The following is a 10,765-nucleotide window of genomic DNA, read 5'->3' on the forward strand; positions in this document are numbered from 1 at the left end:
TTCTAACGCTCGAAGTGGAGTCGAAAGAGATGAGTTTTCAGTTTGCGCCGGAAGATGTGCAAGCTATCTGCCGTCCTGATGTCAATGGGGAGCTCATTCCACCATCTTGGAGCCAGGACAGCAAACCCACGTGTTTTCGCCGATGGGAACTTGGGTCCCCCTCGCAGCGAGGGCGCAACGAGTCGTTTGGCTGATGCAGAGCGTAGTGCACGCGCTGGGGTGTACGGTTTAACCATGTCCTGGATGTAGGAAGGGCCAGATCCATTCGCAGCACGGTAAGCAAGTACCAGTGTCTTGAAGTGGATTCTAGCAGTTACCGGAAGCCAGTGAAGGGAGCGGAGGAGCGGAGTGGTGTGGGAGAATTTAGGAAGGTTGAAAACCAGACGAGCCGCTGCATTCTGGATGAGCTGCAGAGGTCGGATGGCACATGCAGGTAGACCAGCCAGGAGGGAGTTGCAGTAGTCTAGGCGTGAGATGACGAGAGCCTGGACCAGAACCTGAGTCGCTTTCTGAGTCAGCTGGGGACGTATCTTCCTGATGTTGTAAAGCGTGTATCTGCAGCAGCGGGTTGTAGCAGCGATGTTTGCAGTGAAGGACAGGTTGTTATCTAGGGTCACACCCAGATTCCTTGCAGTCTGAGTCGGGGAAACAACTGAGGTGCCGATGTTGATTGTCAGGTCAAGAGTTGGACAATCTTTTCCCGGGAGGAAGAGCAGCTCAGTCTTGTCAAGGTTGAGCTTGAGGTGGTGAGCAGACATCCACTGAGAGATGTCAGCTAGACAAGCAGAGATGCGTGCGACGACCTGGGTCTCTGAGCGGGGAAAGGACAGAATTAATTGGGTGTCGTCAGCGTAGCAGTGGTAAGAAAAACCATGCGGGCTAATGACTGATCCGAGCGAGTTTGTGTACAAGGAGAAGAGGAGGGGACCAAGAACAGAGCCCTGAGGGACCCCCGTAGTTAATTGACAAGGGTCGGACTCAGACCCTCTCCAAGTCACCCTGTAGGTACGGTCTTTCAGGTATGAGGTGAGGAGGGAAAGTGCAGAGCCAGAAACTCCAAGTTTTTGGAGAGTGCGAAGGAGGATCTGATGATTCACCGTGTCGAATGCAGCAGACAGGTCCAACAGTATGATGACAGAGGAGAGGGATGCAGTTTTGGCAGTGTGCAGTTCCTCCGTGACCGCAATGAGAGCAGTTTCTGTGGAGTGACCTGCCTTGAAACCAGACTGGTGCGGATCCAGAAGGTTGTTCTGATTGAGATAACAGGAGAGTTGTTTAAAGACAGCGCGTTCAAGTGATTTAGACAGGAACGGGAGGAGAGAGACAGGCCTGTAGTTTATAACATCAGACGGGTTGAGAGTGGGTTTCTTTAGGAGAGGGTTTACTCTTGCCTCCTTGAGACTGTTTGGAAAGTGACCAGAAGTTAGAGAAGTGTTGATGAAATGGGTGAGAAACGGTAGAATATCAGGAGCGATAGTCTGAAGGAGGTTTGAAGGGATAGGGTCCAGAGGACAGGTGGTAGGGCGGGCAGAGGTAATGAGGGTAAGAACCTCACTTGGAGAGAGAGGGGAAAAGGAGGTTAGTGTGTTGGTGGAAGGAGGGTCTGGTGACCCAGCGGTGAGTAGAGGTGAGTCAGAAAAAGAAGAGCGAATATCATCAACCTTTTTTTCAAAGTGGGTAACAAAGTCGCTTGACAGAAGTGAGGAGGGGGGAGGAGCTTTTGGAGGGTCCAAGAGGGTGGAGAAGATGGAAAATAGTTTTTTAGGATTGGAATAGGAAGATTGGATCTTATCTTGAAAGAAAGTGCTTTTTGCCTGAGAGATCGAAGCAGAGAAAGAGGAGAGGAGAGCTTGATAGGTTAGGAGGTCGTCACGGTGTTTGGATTTCCACCATTTCCGCTCTGCTGCCCTAAGGACGGTTCTATTAGCACGCAGTGCATCATTTAGCCAGGGAGCCGGAGGGGACTGACGAGCCTGCCGAGATGTCAGAGGACAGAGCGAGTCCAGAGTGGATGAGAGAGTAGAGAGGAGAGTTTCTGCAGCAGAGTTTGGAGGCAGTAGTTGGAACGAATCAGAGGAAGGGAGGGCTGAGAGCACCGACGAGGCAAAGGTAGAGGGAGAACATACCATACATACATACATCCATCCATCCATCCATCTTCTCCCGCTTATCCGTGGTCGGGTCGCGGGGGTAGCAGTTCCAGCAGAGAGCCCCAAACTTTCTTTTCCCTGGCGACGTCAACCAGCTCTGACTGGGGGATCCCAATGCGCTCCCAGGCCAGCGAAGAGATATAATCCCTCCACCTGGTCCTAGGTCTACCCCTTGGTCTCTTCCCAGCTGGACGTGCCTGGAACACCTCCCTAGGGAGGCGCCCAGGTGGCATCCTAACTAGGTGCCCGAACCACCTCAACTGGCTCCTTTCGACGCGAAGGAGGAGCGGCTCAACTCCGAGTCCCTCCCTGATGACCGAACTTCTCACCTTATCCCTAAGGGAGACACCAGCCACCCTGCGGAGAAAACCCATCTCGGCCGCTTGTATCCGCGATCTCGTTCTTTCGGTCATGACCCATCCTTCATGACCATAGGTGAGGGTAGGAACGAAAATGGCCCGGTAGACGGAGAGCTTTGCCTTCTGGCTCAGCTCCCTTTTCGTCACAACGGTGCGGTAAAGCGACTGCAGTACCGCTCCCGCTGCTCCGATTCTCCGGCCCATCTCACGCTCCATTGTTCCCTCACTCGAGAACAAGACCCCGAGATACTTGAACTCCTTCACTTGGGGTAAAGACTCATTCCCTACTTGAAGTGGACAGTCCATCGGTTTCCTGCTGAGAACCATGGCCTCTGATTTGGAGGTGCTGATCCTCATCCCAGCCGCTTCACACTCGGTTGCGAACCGATCCAGTGAGTGCTGAAGCCATTAGAACCACCCGGGGCTTTGCCACTGTGGAGTTGTTTGACGACCTCAGTGACCTCCCCCCGGGAGATTGGTGTTGATCCCCCGTCATACTCCAGCTCTGCCTCTAACATAGAGGGCGGAGTTGTCGGGTTCAGGAGTTCCTCAAAGTGTTCCTTCCAACGCCCTAACACTCCATCAGTTGAGGTCAACAACGTCCCATCCTTACTGTACACAGCTTGGATGGTTCCCTGCTTCCCCCTCCTGAGGTGTCGGACAGTTTTCCAGAACAACTTTGGTGCCGCCCGAAAGTCCTTCTCCATGTCTTCTCCGAACTTCTCCCACACCCGCTGCTTTGCCTCGGCCACGGATGAGGCTGCTGCCCTTCGGGCCTGTCGGTACCTTGCAACTGCCTCGGGAGTCCCCCGGGATAACAAATCCCTGAAGGCCTCCTTCTTCAGTCGGACGGCTTCCCTGACCACCGGTGTCCACCAGGAGGTTCGAGGGTTACCGCCCCTTGAGGCACCTAGGACCTTGAGACCACAGCTCCCCGCCGCGGCTTCGGCAATAGAGGCTTTGAACACCGACCACTCTGGTTCAATGTCCCCAACCTCCACAGGAATGCCCGAAAAGCTCCGCCGGAGGTGTGAGTTGAAGGCCTCCTGAACTTGGGCCTCCTCCAGACGTTCCCAGTTCACCCGAACTACACGTTTGGGCTTACCAGGTCTATCCAGAGGCTTCCCCCGCCACTCGACCCAACTCACCACCAGATGGTGATCAGTTGACAACTCCGCCCCTCTCTTTACCCGAGTGTCCAAAACATACGGCCTCAGGTCCGATGATACGATAACGAAATCGATCATGGACCTTCTGCCTAGGGTGCTCTGGTACCACGTACACTTATGAGCATTCTTATGTTCAAACATGGTGTTTGTTATGGCCAATCCATGACTAGCACAGAAGTCCAGTAACAAACCACCACTCCGGTTCAGATCAGGGGGGCCGTTCCTCCCAATCACGCCCCTCCAAGTGTCTCCATCATTGCCCACATGTGCGTTGAAGTCTCCCAGCAAGATTAAAGAGTCCCCTTCAGGAGCCCCATACAGGACTCTTTCCAGGGTCTCCAAGAAGGCCGTATACTCTGAACTGCTGTTGGGTGCATAAGCACACACAACAGTCAGAGTTTTCCCCCCCATAACCCGCAGGCGTAGGGAGGCGACCCTCTCGTCCACTGGGGTAAACTCCAACAACGAAGCACCTAACCGGGGACTTGTGAGTATCGCCACACCCGCCCGGCGCCTCACACCTTGAGCAACTCCGGAGAAGAATAGAGTCCAACCCCTATCCAGAAGTAAGGTTCCAGAGCGGACGCTGTGCGTAGAGGTGAGCCCAACCAGATCCAACTGGTAACGCTCCACCTCCCGCACAAGCTCCGGCTCCTTCCCCCCCAGAGAGGTGACGTTCCACGTCCCCAAAGCCAGCTTCTGTCGCCCGGGTCTGGTCCGTCGAGACCCTCCGCTTTCACTGCCACCCTTCTGGCAGCGCACCCGACCCCATCGATGTTTCCCGTAGGTGGTGGGCCCGCGGGACGGAGAAGCGGAGGTGTTGCCCACGTTGCCTTTTTGGGCTGGGCCCGGCCGGGCTCCGTGGCAAGCCCGGCCACCAGACGCTCGCCGACGAGTCCTCCTTCTGGGCCTGGCTCCAGAAGGGGACCCCGGGCTTCCTCCGGGCCGGGTATCCTCACTTCTTGTGTCGTCTTTCATGAGGTCTTTTGAACCAATCTTAGTCTGGCCCCTTGCCTGAGACCAATTTGCCATGGGAGACCCTACCAGGAACACAAGGTTCCAGACAACACAGCCCCCAGGTTCATCAGGGCACACAAACCTCTCTACCACGGTAAGGTGCTGGTTCTTCAGAGAGGCACATACCATGTTGTTCAAAATAAAATAGTCCCTCCGTTGCCTTCTGCACGAAACATAGTGCGAGGTGGTTGTGTGTATGTTGCCGTTTATTGTGCACCCACTGAAAAACTGTCCAGCGTCAGTAGAATGGCTTACGAGGTTACTTGTAGGTTGAGGTTGTTCTCTAGGCTGTTGCTTGGCGTTGCGAGAATATTGCTCCACTTTCTCCGGTCCCCGAGATTCGGCTTCCTGTAGCTCTGGAGAGAGCTATCGCTGAAGTTGGCTTCAGATTCAGAGCATGCGATTCGGCAGTTAAGGGGAAAGTTAAGGGACATTTAATTTACAGCGCTGAGCCAACAATCCTCCGTGTTTGAACCTCTTAAATCGCTGCATAGCCGATTTATTTGGACTGGATTATCCCAGAGACAATAAAAATTCTTTATAACACAGTTTTAGATTTGTGAAACCTTTATTCTATTTGTGAACATTTAAAAAAGGCAGATTTCAGTTTGTGTTTCGAACATTTCAAAAACACATTTCAATGTGTTTTTTTTTTTTATCTTTTATTATCAAAATTCACATATTTCTGCCGGTCTACATCAAAGACGAAGTGATTTTTGGGAAGCTGCTGGAGTGGGGAGTGGAGCCTGCTTCGCCCATCAGAAGGAGATTCCTGCCAGGAGAGGGGAGAGAGAGGATAGCGGACGGCACACGCATCCTGAAAGTCCGTTTCAATGACAAGGTCCGTTCCCTCCCATATTCTGCCAGGTTTGATGTCGAGGGGGGCATGGAATACTTCAAAATAATGCATGACAGACAGACACAGGTGTGCAGGCAGTGCCTCAAATCCACACACATTTATAGGGAATGCCCGGAAATAGTTTGCCACAGATGTAAGGGGTTGGGGCACTTTGCAAGGAACTGCGAGATGGGGAGAGAGAGACACACGGTGGAGGTCGAGCCCGCAGCTGAAGGTATCACGGGAGCAGATGGAGGAGAGAAGCAGGAAGCACCGAGAAGTGATGGGGAAGAGAAGCAGGCGGGAGGAGTAGAAGAGCCCGCTACAGATGTACAAACAGAGGGTGAGGAAGAGAGTGTGACGGGGTGCTCCAACGATGAAAAGGAAGTGATGAGAGAGCTGCATGGGGAAAACGGAGATGGGCGGAAGAGCGGTACGGGAGAGGATGGAGGTGAAGGAGGTGCTGGAGTGATGGAGGAGAAGGAGGGACCAGCTGAAGACACGTCAAAGGCAAGCATGAGTAAAAAAAGAAAGAAGAAAAACAAAATAAAAGAAAGCAATGCAGGAGAATATAAAAAGGAGGACGTTGGAAGTGAAAGCGGAGATAATGGAGGAAGAGGAGAAACAGGAAGCGACGAAACATCGGAGCCTGATGGGAAGAGGAGCTATGCTGGGTCTAAGGAGAAAAATGAAGGAACGCCGGTGGAGGAGCAGTCTGGGAACGTGAAGGTGGAGAAGGGTCCTGATGACGGTGAACGAGTCTCCAAAGATGTGAGTGCGGAGGCGGCGAAGACGGCATTGAGGCATGAGAAACGACAGATGGACATTCTACGGGGTGAGGCTAAATTGAAATGACTTTAATAATGATGTATCTCCTTTTTCTCCTTATAATGGTGACAATATCATCATTTAATGGACATGGGCTAAAACAGACGGACAGAAGGGACAGGGCTATCATGCTGTGTGCCACTGACATTGTTTGCTTCCAAGAAACGCACTGGAATGATAGGTGTGTGGATGATGTGAAAAAGAGTTGGTTTGGTGATGTATATGTGAGTAACGGGGGTACGAATGCTAGAGGGGTGGCGATTCTAATTAAGACAGGGGTGGTGGAGAATGTGAGTAAAGTGGAAGATGATGGTGATGGAAGAATGATTGGTGTAATGTTTGATTATATGGGAGAAACATATAAACTCATCAATATATATGCACCAAATGATGAAAGGGAGAGAAAAGGTTTTTTTGAGGGCTTAGAAGGGAAGTGTGGGGGGAACTGTATGATTGTGGGGGATTTCAATGTGTGGTGTGGGAAAATAGATGTGTCTGTGGGGATGCGCTTCAAAAGTGACTCTTCACGTGGTGCATTGAAAAAGGTTATGAGGGAGAATGGAATGAGTGATATATGGAGAGAGAAGAACGCAAATGAAAGGGTGTTTTCGAGGAAACAGGTGGTAGAAGGGGTGCTCAAGCAAAGCAGGATAGATCTATTAATTTGTAAGGCGAGCATGGGGGGGAAAATTGGGGATATTGAACACAGAACCGCTGCCATGAGTGATCACACGATTCTGTGCTTTAGTTTCACTGAGGGTTGTAGAGGGAAAGGGGGGGGGAATTTGGTGTTTGAACGGGATGCTATTAAAAGAACAGGGATATAAAACTAAAGTCAATGAATGCATTTTGAAGCAGGGTAGTAGGGAAGGAGTGGATGTGGCAGTGTGGTGGGAGGAGTTAAAAAGAGACATAAAAAAAATGAGTATAAAGTATAGCAGTGGGAGGAATAAAAGAGAGAGAGAGAGGGAGGAAAAAGTGAGGAGAGAGCTGGAGAGGGAGGCAGAGAAGATAGATGCAGAGATAGGGAGAGATATAGGAAATTACACTAGACTTAAAGATGAGATGGGTCAGATAGAAAAGGGCAAGTGCATGGGAGCAATCATAAGGAGCAGGGCGGAGTACTTAGTTGAAGGGGAGAAGAGCACTGGTTTCTTCCTGGGAATGGAGAAAAGGAAGCAAGGGAAGAATTTTATTAAGCAGATAGAGGGAAAAGGGGGAGAAACGATCACAGAGTTAGTAGGGATAGCCAGCAGGGTAGAGGAATTCTAAAAGGATTTATTTAAAGAGGAGGTGAACGATGAGAGGAGCTTGGAAATGACCATAGGCAGCATGGATAAGAGCCTGAGTACTGAGGGGAGAGACATGTGTGAGGGGGAAATAGGGGAAGGGGAGATTGAAAATGCCATAAAAGGAATAGGGAGAAATAAAAGTCCAGGGCTGGATGGTTTGACAGCAGAATTTTATATTGAGTTCAAGGACATTTTGGTGCCCATACTACATGAGCTGTTTAAGCAGCTAGAAGAGAGGGAGGAATTGCCGGCTGACCTTTCAACAGGGGTCATCAGTATTCTATATAAGAAGGGGTGTAGGGACAAATTGGAGAACTATAGGCCTTTGAGTATGCTAAACACTGATTATAAAATTCTGGCACGGGTATTATCGAACAGGTTAAAGAAAGTGATTGGGACGGTAGTGGGGTGCACACAGGCCTACAGCATACCAGGGAGGGACATCAGCGACACAGTGAGTAGTATTAGGGACACTATTGCACACATGAAGGGGGGGAAAGGTGGGATAGTTGTCAGTTTAGATCTAAACAAAGCGTTTGACAGGGTTAATCATTCATATTTATTTAAGGTTTTAGAGAGAGCAGGATTCGGGAAGGGATTTATTGGATGGGTAAAGAGGATATATGCAGGGGCGGTTAGTTGTGTCAAAGTCAATGGGATCATCACAAATGTTTTCAGACTGGGGAGGTCAGTCCGGCAAGGGTGCCCTCTCTCTGCCATGCTTTATGCGCTATCAGCAGAGCCGCTTGCCACTCTGTTACAGAATAACGAGATGGTGAGAGGGATAGAAGTACCAGGAGGAGGAATGAGTCTGCTGTATCAGTATGCTGACGACACCACTTTAACAGTGAGGGACATGGTGAGCATAAAGGGGATTCTTGATAGCTTACTTATATATGGAGGGGCGTCAGGGGCTAAGGTCAATGTGGACAAATCAGAGTACATGGTGCTAGGAGGGGTGACTGTAGGAAGAACAGATTTGGGGCTAAAAGAAAACAAGGACTATTTCACAGTGCTTGGGATAAATGTAGGGATAAAGGACAAGGAGGGCAGAGACATCCAGTATGAAAGAATCACAGAGAGCATAAGGAAAACGCTGACCTTTTGGAAAAGAAGGAAGCTCAAATTGAGAGGGAAAATTATAGTAGTGAACGGGCTGATTATGAGCAAACTGGTTTATGTGTTGAACGTTCTGGAGGTTCCTGAGAGGGTACTGAAAGAAATAGACAAAATAATAAGTGAGTTCTTATGGGATGGGAGGGGAGTGAAGATAGCAAAGGAAGTCTTGGAGAATGGTTACAAAGATGGGGGATTGAAGCTAATTAACTTAGACAGGAAGTTAAAAGCAAGTAGGGTCAAGAGGATGATAGGATACCTGAGCATTAATAATGACCAACTATGGAAGGTCTTTCTTGGGGATGCTCTGAGCAAGTGTGGAGGGTGTGGTGACAGTGTGATTTATATGAAGATGGGGAAAGGGAGAATGAACGGCATGAGTGAGTTTCAAAAGGAGGTTTTGAGTGCATGGGGTGAGTTTTTGCCAAATGTGAGGTACGAGTGCGTGAATGTGAGGCAAGTGTGGAACCAGCCTATCTTCCTAAATCCTAGGATTAAGGGTGAAAAAGGTTCAATCTTCAATTTGCCAATGTGGAGGACGGGTTTCAGAACAGTGAAGGATCTGGTCTACGAGTATGTCCCTGGGTTCATGAGGTCGCAGGTCATCGTGGACGAGGTGAGGGAAAGGGATTTAGTGATGGGATTGAGGACAGCTGAGAACGTGATGGATAGCATAAAGGAAGGGATGCCGGATGAATGGAGAAGGAGGATTGAGTGGGAACAGGCGGGAAGCGATGAGAGCAGGGTTGAACTATATGTAGGAACGGGGGAAAAAACAATCACCCTGGGGAAAATAACAACGAAAGGTATTTATGACATGATGAGAAAAGACTGTGTAAGGAGACCAGCCGCTGAGAAAGTGTGGGAGAAAGTCGTGTGTGAGATGGATGTGAGGAAAATGTGGGTGAACTTAAGGGTGAAGGGAAATAGCCCCGAATGTGAACATTTTGACTTCTTATTACGACACAATAGAGTGTTTAATAACTTAATTGTGAGCATGTTTGATAAAGAGGTAAAGAGGGAATGTGATGTGTGTAAAGTGGGTGTAGAGAACTGTATGCATGAGTTTGTGGAATGCAGTGAATTGAGGGGATTCTTTGAAAGAATGAAAGACATGTTGTACAGGTGTTGGGATGAAAAGGAAATAAAGACGAGGGACTGGAAGGAACTGTGGTTATTTGGATGGAGGGGGAGAATGTGTGGATACAATGTTAACCTGCTGAACCTTGTATTAAGCCATGCCAGATATGCTGTAAAGCTAAGACGGAATGTGGCTCATTTTGAGGGGAAAATCGTCAGTGTCTGGGACCTGATGGTGGGGACAATAAAGAGAGACATCAGACTTTTGTACATATATATGAGAAAAGAAGAGTTTACAGAGGAATATGTGGAAGGATGTTCATTGATTGAAGAGGAGGAGGGGAAGTTACATTTTCACTTTGTGATGCAATAAAGAATGTTTTTGTTTTTTGATGATGCTGGATCCTTGTAAAAGGGGATCCTTGTTGTAAAAAGAAAATGTGATAAACTGTAAATATGTGAATTTTGATAATAAAAGATAAAAAAAACAAAACACGCCGGATCTCGTCCGATCTCGGAAGCTAAGCAGGGTCGGGCCGGGTCAGTACTTGGATGGGAGACCGCCTGGGAATACCCGGTGCCGTAAGCTTTTACTTTATTCCTTTGTCAGCACACGGCGCTGCCCTTTCAATTGACACAGCAGTACACAGACTGAGGAGGACAATGCGCAGTTAACTATTGCTCTAATAGACCATTTGCTCAAATATTCATATTTTAACAACTATTTCAATGTCAAACTAAAAAAGGACCACTGTCAATAAACAGGGTGTAGGGGGCGGCTTCGGAGAGAAGCAGTGCCGTGAGTGGCTCTGTCCTTTGTGATGCTGTGACTTAGCTCCAATCTCACAATGGAAATGGAATATCACCAGTGGCGTTTTTATATGTACAAAAGTGGTGGGCCACACAAAACTTAGAT

At 49.2% G+C, this 10,765-nt stretch overlaps 1 protein-coding gene across 1 annotated transcript; it reads left to right on the plus strand.

Annotated features, from left to right (window-relative positions):
* The first annotated feature begins 5,388 nt into the window (after nucleotides 1–5,388).
* On the plus strand, nucleotides 5,389–10,337 carry LOC117535871. Its single transcript, XM_034200490.1, has 2 exons — nucleotides 5,389–6,368; nucleotides 10,006–10,337. Exons 1-2 carry the CDS (start codon nucleotides 5,582–5,584, stop codon nucleotides 10,023–10,025), a joined length of 807 nt encoding a protein of 268 aa, XP_034056381.1. The 5' UTR covers nucleotides 5,389–5,581; the 3' UTR covers nucleotides 10,026–10,337.
* The last annotated feature ends 428 nt before the right edge of the window (nucleotides 10,338–10,765 follow it).

Source organism: Gymnodraco acuticeps, unplaced genomic scaffold (genome assembly GCF_902827175.1).
Source record: "Gymnodraco acuticeps unplaced genomic scaffold, fGymAcu1.1, whole genome shotgun sequence".
In the NCBI taxonomy this organism is placed as follows: Eukaryota; Metazoa; Chordata; class Actinopteri; order Perciformes; family Bathydraconidae; genus Gymnodraco; species Gymnodraco acuticeps.

Excerpts from the sequence above, each read along its gene's own strand:
- LOC117535871 (XM_034200490.1), top strand. The coding sequence starts at position 5,582 with ATGGAATACTTCAAAATAATGCATGACAGACAGACACAGGTGTGCAGG. Across the intron at positions 6,369-10,005 it reads ACAGATGGACATTCTACGGG|CCATGCCAGATATGCTGTAA; the intron begins GTGAGGCTAAAT and ends CCTTGTATTAAG.